The sequence below is a fragment of the Monodelphis domestica genome, chromosome 4, assembly GCF_027887165.1.
Source record: "Monodelphis domestica isolate mMonDom1 chromosome 4, mMonDom1.pri, whole genome shotgun sequence".
NCBI classification, from domain to species: domain Eukaryota; kingdom Metazoa; phylum Chordata; class Mammalia; order Didelphimorphia; family Didelphidae; genus Monodelphis; species Monodelphis domestica.
The window spans coordinates 165,694,884-165,709,528 of NC_077230.1; the positions used below are offsets into that span (position 1 = coordinate 165,694,884).

General features: G+C 36.5%; 1 protein-coding gene across 1 annotated transcript in view; it reads right to left on the reverse strand.

Annotated features, from left to right (window-relative positions):
• Positions 1–14,645, reverse strand: part of LY75 (lymphocyte antigen 75) — a 128,660-nt gene that overhangs the window by 108,319 nt on the left and 5,696 nt on the right. The window contains exon 2 of the mRNA XM_007494242.3: positions 2,459–2,830. Within this exon, the coding sequence (XP_007494304.2) occupies positions 2,459–2,830 (372 nt within the window). The remainder of the gene's footprint in view (positions 1–2,458; positions 2,831–14,645) is intronic.

Genomic DNA, 14,645 nt, shown 5'->3' on the forward strand with positions numbered 1-14,645 from the left:
GAGAAATAAAATGATTGTGCAAGGTCACAAAGGCCATAAAAAGCAGAGCTGGAATATGAATCCATGACCTCTGACTCCAAATCCAATGAACATGGCACTGTGCCGTGCTGTTATAGAAAAGGATATGTAGACAACATAACCATTGTTAAGTATCACAAATACATTTTGAAAGTAAGAACATATTACATGATACAGAAAAATGATCTCTTCATATTACACTTTGTTCAATGTCACCAGTATTTTTTCAGGAGAGGAAGAAAATTTAAATGCCAGATTTCTTGAGTTAAATAAAGAAAGCCTCTCATTTCATCTTCTATTTGACAACCAGGCCCATGGTTGTGGTATGCCTTGATTTCCATCAGGCTTTGAGCATCTCTGTTTGCATCTTGTTTCTGTTCTGATTTTAGGTTCCTTGTTCCCTAATTTTGCTTATCAGAGCTAATGACTATTACCACTGGCCAAATATTGCTGAGTCTACTTGAAACATTGCTTGATTACAACCAGTGGAAGGAATTAAATAGTCTACTAGATGGGGCTCTAGTGGCCATTATAGTCTAAGCAAAATTTACTGAGAAAAAAAAAAACAAAACAAAAGAAAAGGGGTGGAGAAGAAAAGTGGAAGAACTCAGGCAATGTGCAATCCATAAAGGGGTATAATAATGGATTTTGTTTAAAGAAGCAGCAAATTCAAAACCTTGTTCAATGTTTGTTTTTCTCGGTTACAATTTTGGGACTGTGGCTAATACTTCTTTTCAATTTCCAATCAGAGTAAAATTTTTACAGCACAAACTCCCAAAACTAACCAACAAATGGTTGCTAAATCCAAGAAAGAGGCGGGAAATTAAGGGGAAACTATTCATTTCTCCTAAATTGAAAGGGGAATATGGCCAAAGGAAAACCTCTAAAACAATTAGGGGAAGTAAGATATTTTCCCCAGAAGCAACTATGGTCTTGTGAATAATGAGAAATGGGATTTTCTTGCAGAGAAAAAAGCCAGTACTAAGAGATGGAGAAAGAAAAAGCTGCCAAGACAGGCCAGTATCACTAACAAATCATCATTATTGAAACCATCTTGTACTTCTTTCATCCATGTAGTTTAGCCTTCTGTGGATGCAAGGTATAGTTTCTCTATGCCTGAGCAGATGATCTCATGAGTGGTGAGGCTAAAAATTCACCACCTGGTGACGAACATTGTAGGAAAGGGACTTTTGTCAGGCTGATTCTTGAACAACTGTTACTATATTTAGGTCTAGACTTAAAGTTTAGTCTAGTGTGGGAGGTTCTGCTAAAACTTACAAATTTGTGGCTTTGCATCTGAGATCTCAGAGTTTCTCATGCCATAATGAGGTAATAAGATAGGACTTAAGTAGAGGCATTAATACAGAGGCAAAATTATTAAATCAAATCTTGGCAAATGGGAGATGTTAACAGATGATAAAATTATTTCTTATCACCAAAAAAACTTATATAAGAAATGCAGAAATGAGTCAGCTAGGAAAATAAGTAGCAAAAATATATGATTGTAATAATGAATTCAGAATTGGCTTTTGAAATATAATTTCCATTTATATTAAAAAGTGAAAAATACAGGAACAGGAGGGTTTTTTCCCTTTAAATATGACAAATTATCTTTTTAAAACAAAAAGTTAGAATCCTGAATTATTCTTCATCCCTTTCCTCCCTTTCCCCCATTCCTCATGAATACAATATGGGGCTGTCTGGTCCTCACCTATTTGGCCTAGTTTTAGAACTGAAAGCTATAGCACTGGGGCATGAGAAAGACTAAACATCTGTAAAGAAGAGGTTAACAAATATGTTTGCATGTGACATGATTATCAATCAGTCAAGAAGTTTTTATTAAATGATTCCTTTGTGCCAGGCACTGTGCTAAGCTTTGAGGATTCAAAGAAAGAAAAAAGAAAGTCTCCTTTCTCACGAAGCAATAAGAAGCTATAAAATGGATGAAGGTAAATTAAAAAGGAGAACAAAATACACATAGAATTCAAAATTAAGGGGGGAAATGTCAGGGGTTCTGAAGCAAATCAAGTTTAAGAATCTCTGTGAATACCCATTTTCAGAGTTAGGATCAGTTAATAAAATATAGAAAATTAATTCCTTGACAGTTTAAACAGAAATACAACTATCATGATGCTGAAAATAATGGAGTAAGGGAGAGAAAAGCATATTAGAAATTTTCCTGGATAGAAAATATCCAAATTTGCAGTTGAGTGACAAATATAATCATTCATTCCCAGGGTAGGTCTTACTAGACCAAAAAAAAATTGACCTTTATCTACTTCCAAATGATACCCTATTAACTTAACTTTCCCCATTTCTTGGTCATGCAATTATAATTAAGTACTTATAATAGTAGTAACTTTTAGTTAAATGAGTTAAATGTTAAACATAACAAGAAAAAGTATGTATTAGCCAAAGGACATTATTGCTAGATACTCACCATGGTAAGGCTGGTCACAAAGATGTTCACTGGAGTCCCCTTTTGTCCAGGTGTCGGATGAATTTACATTTGCTGTCACTTGTCCACTCTTTAGAGTCAGACTGTACTGGGAAGCACTGTACAAAGAACCATACTCACATTTCCACCATAACATAGCATTTGAGTCACAGCTGAACATTTTCAAGGAATCTTTTGGCTTGGCAATATCTATTCCAAGGCACATCTGAGATTCTATGTGGAAGAGGCGATGCTGTGATACCCATTTCCATTGCATGTCGTTGGTTTTCTGGCAGTCCGCTGCTACTACCCAACCATTCACAGTTTTAAGGCATTTACCTGAGTTTTCATGGCGGATGGTGAAGGGACCATTATCTGGGTAGAAAAAAAACAACAAACAAACAGTTAAGAAACCTTCATCCTATAACAATGCCTGAGCACAAGGAATGGTCTCAATAGTTCTACATTATTATAGAAAGCATTCTTCTATCTGAAGAAAACTAATTTCCAGTGTGATAAAGGCAATCACATTCCCTTGGAGGTGGGCTTTGCTCTCTTTGCTCTCTAGGCTGCAACAGGAGAGTTTCTCCATCATCCCCCTCCCCCTGTCTCCTGAAACTTCTTTATCCTGAAATCTCACTCTAGCACCAGAATTCACACATTGGATGCACTCTCTGTCCCTTCAGCCTCTTCCCTCCAATTGTATTGCTTCTTTCAAAATGATGACAGCCATGTCTCATTTCTCTCCTGGCTTCACTCTGTACTTTCTCTGCCATTTCCCATGGTAACTTGACTTCCAAACCCCGATTTTAGCTTCCTTTTACATGTTGTCTTCTCCATTAAGATGGGCAGGGCATTTCTGCTTGTATTTGTATTTGTAAGTCCAGTGCTTAGCACAATGCCTGTCAGAGAGTAAATATTAAATGCTTGTGGGACTGACTTACTGTATTCTAAAACTATCTGGAATTACAACTCTGACTCTCTTACTTGTTCATATTGGGGGACTATGGCATAGTGGAAAGAACATTTTTTTAAAATGTTGGTTTGTGGCACCTAATAGCTATGTGGCCATGAGTCAGTCACTTCATTTCTGAGGTTCAGTTTCCTACTTTGTAAAGAGGAGGTAATCATGCTTGCACTTCCTCATAAGACAAATATGGCATCATCATTATTAAAGTCCAGTGGCAACTAATCACCTCCAGGAGAAAATTTAAAATCTTCCATTGGGCATTCAAAGCCCTTCATAACTTGACTTTTCCCCACCTTTCAAATCTTCTTTCAGCTGATACTCTGTTACATACTCTGTGATCCAGTGTCATTGGCCTCCTTCACTGTTCTCTGAATGAGACTCTATATTCCTGACTTCTTAGCATTTTCATTAGTGGTCTCCATGTCTGGAATGTTCTCTCTCTTCAAGTCTGCCTTCTATCTTCCTTGTTGTAGTAGTTATTATTGTTGTTTAGTGGTGCCCAACTCATCATGGTTCCATTTTGAGTTTTCTGGACAAAGAAACTGGAGAGGCTTGCCATTTTCTTTTCCAGCTTGTTTTACAGATGGGTACCTGAGGCAAAAAGGGTTAAGTGACTTGCCCATTGTCACTCAGATAGTGTCTGAGGCCAGGTTTGAACATATGAAGATGAGTCTTCATGACTCCATGCCTGTCCTTTTCCAATTCACCACCAAACTTCCCTGACTTCCTTCAAATTTCAGCTAAAATTTCAGCTACTTTCTAAAGAAAGCATTCTTCATCGCTCTTAATTCTAGTATTTCACCTCTGTTGATTATTTTCTATTTTTCTTTTATTTAGCTTGTTTCAACACAGCTGTTGGCATATTTTCGCCCCCATTACATTGTCCTTCTTGGGAGAAGACTGTTTTTTGTTTTAACCTCTCTTTGTATCCCTCAGTGTTTAACAAAGTGCTGGGGACAAAATAATTTCTTATTAAATTTGTATTGAGGGACAACTAGGTGGTTCAGTGGAAAAAGACCAAGCCTAGAGGCAGGAGATTCTGGGTTCAAATATAACTTCAGGTACTTCCTAGCTGTGTGATCCTGGGCAAGACACTTAACCCTAATTGCCTAGCCTTTGCCACTTGTGCTTTGGAACCAATAGCTAGTATCAATTCTAAGACAGCAGGTCAGGGTTAAAAAAAGTTCATTGACTGACTTCTTAAGAACTTGGAGTTATAAGGAACTTAGGGCCATCTAGTTGAACCCCCTCATTTGACAGAAGAGGGAACCTAAGGCCCCAAGGAATGAAGTGACTTGCACAAATAATCATCATTATTTGGCAAAGGACTTTTTTAAAATGAGTTTTAGTACAATCATGAAAATATAAAACTCAAATATGTTTAGCAAATTTGAATGACTAAAGGCATGGGATTGAAAAACTCCAGACAAAGAACCAGACTATTTTCGGTACCATAAGGGACTTTCAATATGACATACACTTCACTGGGACTGGTTTCATTTACATATACTTTCTTCTCTGAATACAAGTTAAGACAAAGGCTTTAATAATCAAAATAGCCCCAAAAGAACTGGTGACATAAAATTTAAATGGGGAAAATTTCCATCAACTGAAAGGAACAATTGGTGCTCAGTTTAAAAAAATCAAGACAAAGACCCTTTAAAAATAGTTATTTTTAGTTCTATCATACATGAATAAGTATTTGCCACAAGGCTATGCTTCTGTTATGATTAGGAGAGCAACTTTATGCATCTCACTATTCCTTTTCTTTACCACTGTCTTCTCAGAGGCACTGCTATTCCAGCATTTATTCCCTCTTTATCTTCTAGATAGTTACCTATGGCAGGTGTCAAGACCACTAGATCATCTTGATGAACCTGACAGTTACAAACTTATTTCTTCATTTTGTGTCAAGATGCTATATTATCTCCAATTTCTCTTAACATCCTATCCACAGGAGTCTTCCATCCTTGACTATTCCACACTTAAAAGTAACTAGAACTAGCTTTCACTTGATTTTATCCTTCAAGGGATCACAGATTTAGAGCTGGCAGGGATAATGGAGGCCATTTTATCCAAACTATTCATTTTGCAGATAAAGTACTCAAGGTTCAGTGTTTTGACCAAGATCACAGAGGCAATTAAGGACGGACAGAATTCAAACTCAGGTTTCCTAACACCAAGTTCAGTACTTGGAGCCATATAACCTAGAGTATTAATTCCAGTGGAAATGGTTCTCCACCATCCATTATCCCATAACCTGGAGGGCAAGGCTCTTAACACATGGCACTTCCCCAATCCTTTCATAAGAAAATTCTTATTTCCTGTTCCCTGAAGTCTTGTGCTACACCTTCACTGTTATAAGAAGTACAAATTCTTCTCCCAGATTACCTCTACCCACAAACTCATCTCCATCCAGTTTGGCCCAGTCATTGTCTTAGGGCCTTTCCTTTCACTGTGCTCTATGAAATCCAAACCATTCACTAACAATTCCCCTCCCCTTCATCTTTGATGTCTTCCTTTCACTGAAATCTACCTCTTTTGTTTAAGCTGTCAGGACAGGAGGAAGAATTCACTGACTCTCAGAGTTAGAGTCTCTGAGTTGGGAAGAACCATATAGAATCCAATATAATCTGACAAAAGAATCCCCTATACCAAACTTTCAAGTTTTTGAGGACAGGGACTTCATTTTGTGTGTGTGTGTGTGTGTGTGTATTCCTATTCCCATTTCTGATTACATTTAGCATGATGCTTTGCATGAAGTTGGCACTATGCATTTTGAAGTTAGTTGAAGAAGGCTGTAATTTCTTAAGATAAACTTCATAATTCCTCTAGGAAAATCTGAAATCAGATTGATTTTCACATGAGGTTGTTTGAACAACCTCACTACATTCACACACCTCCTAAAAGATATAGAGATTTATGCAGATTGTTTACTATTTAGGGACTTAAAAGCAAGCATTTTGAACAAATTTAGACTAAAAACATCCAACTTTTAAATTCCTCTAATTAAGTTGTCCATTGATAGTTTCTAAGTCTATTTTTAAAACTTCAATTCACAACAAATAGTCATTTCACATTAAACAGTAAATGTTTGAAATAAGCCTACCCTGTGGTATTTAATAGGATCAAAATTTATAGCTGGAAAGAATCTAAGAAGGCATTGAGTACAACCTCCTCATTTAAAAATTAAGGAAACTGAGGCTCACAGTAAAATTTCATGCCCAAGGTACCACAAAATGTGAAAGTTAAGGTATATCAGAAGCTGCTTCATTCATCATCTGACAACCATTTTTGGGCAAACAGTAAACATTTCTGTAGGGGAAGGTAGGTTCAGAGAGTGACAGGTCTGGAGTTGGGAGAACTTGGGTTTCAAATCTGTCCTCAGATACTTCCTAGCTATGTGTTCCTGGATAGGTCACTTAACTCCATATTTGCCTAGCCCTTGCCTTTCTGTATTAGAGTTGTTATTAGGACAGAAAGTAAGGGTTTTAAAAAAACACTTCTGAAACTAATCTATACTCCACTTTACCAATAAAGAAAAAATGATCCCAAATGAAAATCTTACTAACCCTTTACAGATGCCATATGAAAAGTTCCACAGAAAAAAGTAACTAAAGTTCACTTATATTTTGGAAAGAAGAATAGCAGACCTGACTCTGCCGTCACTCTGAACATCTTTGAAGTTGTCCTCCAGTTCAGATACTTATTGCTATTAATTTACCAACCTTGAGGTAATTCTCCCCAGTTGTGCAAAGAGTGTAGTACTCCTTCTCTGAAGAGTGCTTTTAAATTGCATCAAGTAAAGTACACATAACTATGATGGAAATCATTTGGATAGAAATATAGTTATTAATATATATTTTGAAGGTTTACAGACCCCAGGTTAATAACCCATAAAGTAGAGGCAATTCAAATCATTTCTTCAAATCTCACATGCTGTGTTATCAGTCTGCTTGCTGGGGCACTTATACAAGACATAGTGAAGCTAAAATACAGATTCCCTTTGGCAAGATTATAATATCCAGGTTGTCTCGGATTCTATTATGGGAACAGTAGAAACAAAGGTGGTTCAATGACCTATTGTGAAAATACCACTGTTCTCCTTCCCTTAAAGGGTATTTCCTTTTCTGCTCTTGCAGACAGTTAATATATTGTGAATGAAGCTGAGAATTCACCCACTTATCCTAAAAAACAATTAATTTTTTTTCTAGTTACTAAAATGTCCATACCCTTTGATCAAACGATCTCATTGTATATAGTCTAAGGAGGCATACACATGCACACACATATTTAAGATTTATACAAAGTTATTTTCAAGTTGCTACTCCCATTAGACTAAATTCATTGAGAACAGGGACAATTTTTTGCCTTTTTTAATATCCCTAGCACAATACCTGGTGTCCAGTGGATGCTTAATAAATATTTGATAACTCAACATAAACCACTATATTCATATCAGTACTTTTTGTAGCAATAAAAAATTCTGAAACAAAACAGATGCCAACCTATTGGGAAATGGCTAAACAAACTGGTATATGAATGCAATATTACTGGATTATATATAATGATAAATATAATCAATTCAGCAGCACAAGAACTTTGCTGTGAACTGACATAGGAATTAAGCTGAACCAGAAAAAAAATTTATTTTAATGACAAATTATCACAACAACTACAATAATTCAAATTGAAAGACAAAACAAAAATTAAACCTTGCATAATTATAATGGCTTGGAAGAAGACTTGAGAAAATGCATCTTCCTCTCTTGCAGAGGGGTTGAGGGTGACTATATACATGAAATCCTGTACATCTTGTTAGACTCTACTGTTGCTCTTGGATGGGTTTGTTGAAATATTGATTTTCCTAATTTTTTTTTGTTTCAAGGATAAGGTTCACAAATAAAGGTCTGTAAAAATAAAGATTTTGATAAGCTTTTTAAAATGAAAGGGCATCCCCATCTACCAACCTGGTTGACCAGGAGCCAAACCCTTGGTTGATAGGAAGCAACAATACATGAATTGCCAGTTCTAGAACCAAGCTTTATTAGGACTAAAAAAATTAACTATAATTCAAAAGAAGCAATGGCCAGATGGTCAATCTAGAACTCCCAGACTAAAAACACATCAGAACACAATCTACAAAAGATCTTCCTACACATTTTTCTCCCTTCCACAATAAATTAAGAAGGTTCTTGAAAATATCAGTGCTTTATAATGATCTTTTCTATAATTATATAATTTGACTAGATATAAAAGAATCAAATGTTTTCAACGGTGACAAGATTAAATGGAGATATGATAGAATCAAGAACAATCCTCAATACTTTTTTTTGTCATGGGAAAGTATAAATTTTAATGATAGACATCTGTTCTGCAATTTGAACACATACACACACATATATATGTATATATATATGGTTATATATATATATATATATACTGAAAAGTAGATGCAGAGTATTTAGGGAAGAGGGTTGGAAGTAGGAAATGCTCTTTTGATGCTGCTTTTTTGCTTTGAGAAATGGACACTATTATGTATTCTTCCTTCTCCCCACATTCTGGCTTGCTCAGGAGATATTTGTCTTCTCTGCCCCTTGCCCTGAGTTATATTTCTTTTTTAATGTTCAGGGGCTCAGAAAATCTCCTTTTCTTCATGTTCTAACTGAAAGGTCCAACACAAGTTAGTAAGAATTGTCCAACTGGGCAAGGTTTCAGGAAGGCTGCCATACCAGTATGTCATTGGTAGCGTTATGAATTGGCCCAACCATTCTGGAAAACAATTTGGAATTATGTATGAAAAGTCACTCAAGTGTTCTTACTTTGTAACCCTAAAATCCTTTCCTAGGCATATAACCCAAGGATGTAAAAGACAGAAAGAAAGGTCCTATGTAGAACAAAATATTGAGCATTACTTTTTTGCAGTAACAGAGAATTAGCCCACTGATTGGGGAATGGCTACAAAAATTATGGTGCTAATAATGTAATGATATTGCTACAAGAAACAATGAAAATAAAGAATTCAGAGAAACATGAGAAGGCCTAAAAGGAAAGCAGCATACTGGAAAGAGAAAAAATGATCCAACAGAAATCTGGGAAAGGAATCTATTGTTTTGTCTGTCTTCTCAGAGGTCCTTTCACTGCACGCTATAGCCTCCATTTTAGTTGAAATTTTCCCTATTTTTGGTTGTTTTATGAACCTGAATTTTGGTCATCTCCCACCTGTCTTTTGTGTGTATGTGTGCATATGTGTGATTTAGATGTTAAAACTTGAGTCCCAATGCTAATTGGTTTCTTGTTTGAGTTACTTCCCATTTTGGAGAACATCAGTTTGCATATGTATGAGCTACAATTCCCCTAAATGTGTTTTGAGAGACAATCTATAGGAATCTATTTGTTGGGTGCCATTTGCCAAGAATGTTCTATTGCCAGCTTGAAGAGCCCAAGCCTGTGACACTCAGAATACGTATGAAATAAACATATAGACAGATAGGAGAGTAGTCTCAATAACTTTGGCCCATTCTCTCTCAGGAGATTACCTCACTTTATAGATGAATGAAAAAGCTGGTAGGGCATAGTACCAAAGATCTGGACTGGATAATACAAACAAATGGAGTTAACCTCAACATCGTGAGCTCCTTCATGTTACCTCCTCTAGCCTTCAAATCCCTTCTATACTTTCCCTTAGTTCCAGTCTCTGGGTTAGCAATGGTGCTCCTCCATGCCAAAGTTAATCTCTCTACTTAAATATGTAATCAATCCCATCTCCTCCAATTTCTTCCACAAACTTTCCTAGTCAATCTCATTCTCTCTTTAATCTTTATCTCCTTTTCCTTCTACTGGTCTGAAATATGCCTACATGTCCCTTAATTCTTAAAGTTGTCTTTTTATCTGGCCATTTCCCCAAGCCAGTTACCTATATCTCTGTGCTCCTTCACTACCAAACACTCAGATTCATTTTTACTGACAATTTCCCACTGATCAATCACTTTTCTGTCCCTTGCCACATAACTTCTGACCCTGTCTTTTTATAAAAATTAGTCCCTTAAAGGTTACTAACAATTTTTTTAAACTGCTAAATTTATTGATCTTTTATTTTTTCTGCACTCATGTAACTAAATCTCACTGCAGCTTTTGACATTATTAACCTTCCTGACTCCTAGATATGATCCCCTGTTGCCTCCTCTGACACAACTTTCTCATTTTCTTTTCTAGCATCCTTTTTCTGAACTTACAATTCCCAACCTTAAATGTCCCTTAAGGCTCTGTGCTGATAGTTCTCTTCTCTATAATCTCCCTTGGTGATCTCAGATCTATTACCATGGATCAATAACCATTCCAATGCAAATAACCCCCAAATCTACATTTGTTGCCCTTAATACTCTTCAGAATTCCAATCATGTCTTACCAACTTTCTCTTAGACAACTTTACCTAATGTTCTCATCAGCAATTGAAACTCAACATTCATCTTTCTCTTCTAAATCCACCTTTCCTCCTTTATTTCTGTTAAGAGTAATATCTTCCTAGTCACGTTTACAACCAGAGTCATCATTATTCTGTTGTTTAGTCATTTCAACACTATCTGATTCTTTGTTACTCCATTTTGGTTTTTCCTTGGCAAAGATACTGGAGTGATGTGCCATTTCCTTCTTCACTTCATTTTACATATGAGGAAACTGAGGTGAATGGGGTTAGTAACTTGCCCAGGGTCACATAGTCAGTAAGTATCTGAGGTCAGATTCTAATTCCTGAAGATGAGTGTTTCTGATTCCAAGCCCAGTGCTCTATTCACTGCATCACCTAGTAAGTACAGCAATTATTTTCCCCACCCCATACTAATCAGTTGCCAAGTCCTATTAATTATTTTCTATACCAGTCCTTATATTTATTCTCCATTCTCCTCCATTCTGTGATTACCACTTTAATCCTAAACCTTTTTTTTTTATTATATCCAGACTACCATAGTATGTTCCTAACTATTCGCCTTGCCTTTTAGTCTCTTTCTCCTATAATATATCCATCACAGGGGCTATAAAAATAATTGTCTGTTGACAAAGATCTGACCATGGCACTCCTTTTCTCAGAAATCTTGAATGGGAGGGGTGGAGCTAAGATGGCAGTTTAGTAGCAGCAAAAACTAAAATGGTTCTGATAACTCATCCAAACCAATTTTTAAAGAGTCTCTCAAAATGACAGGAGACAAAAAACAACAGCAGAAAGAAAGGAGTGAGGGGGCTCTCCCTCTGAGTACAACTTGACAGGTAGGTAGGGAGAGTTGATTTTCATGGTCTAAGGGGGAAAGAAGCAATATTGTACATGGAGGAGTGCTGGTCAACTCTCCCAAACCCCAATTTGCTGCATCATGTTCTGAGCCTGGGAATAGTCCAACTTTGGGATCCTGGGACTCTGGATACAACAAAAACTGAGCACCCCACATCCCAGATCCATCCTTTGAAGTTCCAGGCCCTGGCTCCACCCCACAGTGAAGCCAAGAAGTCTATAGTGCTTGAACTTTTCAGGCTTATGCTGTGGTGAAGCCCCAGGGAAAAGTAACTCATGGTGCAGAGCCTTGCAAGCCAGTAACAGAGGAGAGAGAACCAGAAACTTTCAAAATTCTCAGTCCACAAGCAAAAAAATCCAGGAAAATCTATGGAGACAGAGTCAATAGGGAATGGTGAGGTCCAACCAACCACATGTAAAACATCAAAGAAAAATGGAAATTGGTCTCAAGCTCTGGAAGAACTCAAAAGGGAATTCAAAAACCAAATAAGACAGGTCAAAGAAAAATGGGAAAATATAACAAAACTAAGGCAAAAAGAAAATAACAGTTAAAAAAAAGCAAAACTGGTAACCTGGAAAAGAGGTACAAAAATCCAAAGAAGAAGAGATTCTTAAAAAATGGAATTGACCTACTGGAAAAAGTGGCAAAAATTCCAATGAAGAAAAGAGCTCCATGAAAAATAGAATAGACCAGGTAGAAAAAGAAAATCAAAAGGTCATGAAGGAAATCAGGCTTTAAAAATCAGAATTGGGCAAATAGAAGTGAATGATGCCATGATTTATCAAGAGATAATAAAAGAACCGGGGGAAAAATCAAAAGAATGAAAAAAAAAGAAAATATTAAATATTTCATTGAAAAAACAATGGACCTAGAAAATAGATGTAGGAGAGAGAATTTAAGAATTATTGGACTATCTGAAAGTCAGGGACCCCCCCCCAAAAAAAACACCTAAATATCATATTATAAGAAATTGTTTAAAAAAAAAACCTGCCCTGGTATTTGTGAACATGAGGGTAAGATAGAAATTGAAAGAATCCACAGATCACCTCCTAAAATAAATCCCCATGTGACAACTCCTAAGAATGTTATAGCCAAATTTGAGAGCTCCCAGACTAAGGAGAAAATACTGCAAGCAACCAAAAAGAAACAACTCAAATATCATGGAGTCCAAGTCAGGATTACACAGGATCTGGCAGCTTTCACAATGAAGGACCACAAGGCTTAGAATATGATATTCCAGAAGGCAAAGGAACTGAGTTTACAACCAAGAATCACCTAACCATCAAAACTGACTATATTCTTTCAGGAGAAAATAAGGTCATTTAATTAAATAGAAGATTTCCAAGCATTCATGAATAAAAGACCAGACTTAAAAAGAAAACTTGATGTCCAAATAAAAAATTCAAGAGAAGTATAAAAAGGGAAATAAGGAAGAGAAAAAAAATTGAGGGTTTCAATAAGTTCAAATTGTTAATATTCCTATATGGAAAGATGATATCTGTAATTCTTAAAATTTTTATGATGATATATAAAAATTCTAGAGGTTAAAAAGAGAATTATACTGAGAGAAATGGAAAGAGAGAAGTAAAATGGGATAAATTATATCACATAAAGAGGTGTGGGGGGAGGGGAACTATTATAGTAGAGGGAACAAGGGTGGTGACAGGTAATACTTGAAACTTACTCTCATTGGAATTGGCTCAAAGAGGGAAGAACAACCAGATTCACTGGGATATAGAATCCTGTCTTACCCTGTAGAGAAGTAGAAGAGGAATAAGAAAGGGGGTTTTGGGAATGGGAGTAATACAAAGGAGGGAGAAGTTGGGGGAGAGTGATCAGAAAAACCTTAAATGGCTCCCCATGGGCTCTAGGATAAAATGCAAACTTCTCAGCTCAACATACAAGGGCCTTTTTCCTTTCTCAATTTCACTCTAACGTACCTTTCCAACTTCATTTCATATTATTTCTCTTTATTGCAGTCTAGCCAAGCTAAACTTCTAGAGGACCCCTGAATTTAACATTCCATCTCTTACCCTTATTTTCCAGAGCTAATGGTCTTCCCAGCACTCCATGTTTAAGTATGTTCTACCTTCCTTCAAGGCTCAGCATTGGCATTGACTCTATGAAGTCTCTTGATCCTGCCAACTGTTTGTCAATGTGTTACCCCCACTCCAAGACCTAGTAATAAATAAGCAGGTTCTTTCCAGCTGAGAATTGTTTCATTTTTGCCTTTATGTCTCTGGTGTCTTCCACACAATAGACAATAAATACGCAGTTTATTGCAGTCATTTCTAGCCCTTTCTCCTTATTTGTAAAAGGAGGTACTTGGAGTAGATAACATCTTTTATAGCTCTACCATATTATAACATATGAATCTATAAGGTCTCCCTGTATGTGGACAGTAATTAGGTCTTACCCATATTAGTCTTTTTGGGGATAGATGCTCTTTTCTTCATACTGTTCTAGAAGTCCCTTGACTTCCTACAAGTCCCAGCTAAAATCCTTCCTTCTACCAAAAATCATTCCAGATCCTTTTTTAATTCTAAGCCTTTCCCTCTAAAGATGACTTACAATTTAACACACACACACACACACACACACATATACACACATATATTACACATATGTGTATACACAAATTTATATGCATATATATACAAATTGCTTATATACAGTTGTTTTCATGTTGTCTCCCCACCCTTAGACTGTAAGCGCCTTAAGAGCAGGGACTGTCTTTGGCTATTCTTTGCATCCCAAGGGCTTAGGAAAGTGCTTGGAGTATAGTAGGCACCTAATAAAGGCTGACCTGTTCCCCTTTGGTTAAACCAGAAACGTTGCTTCCCTCTGAGCTCTTCATAGAGCTTTCCCAATATTCCTTTGCCGATCATTCTGTAGGAAAACTTCTTAAAGAATTTTGTGTCTGTAACCTTTACTATAT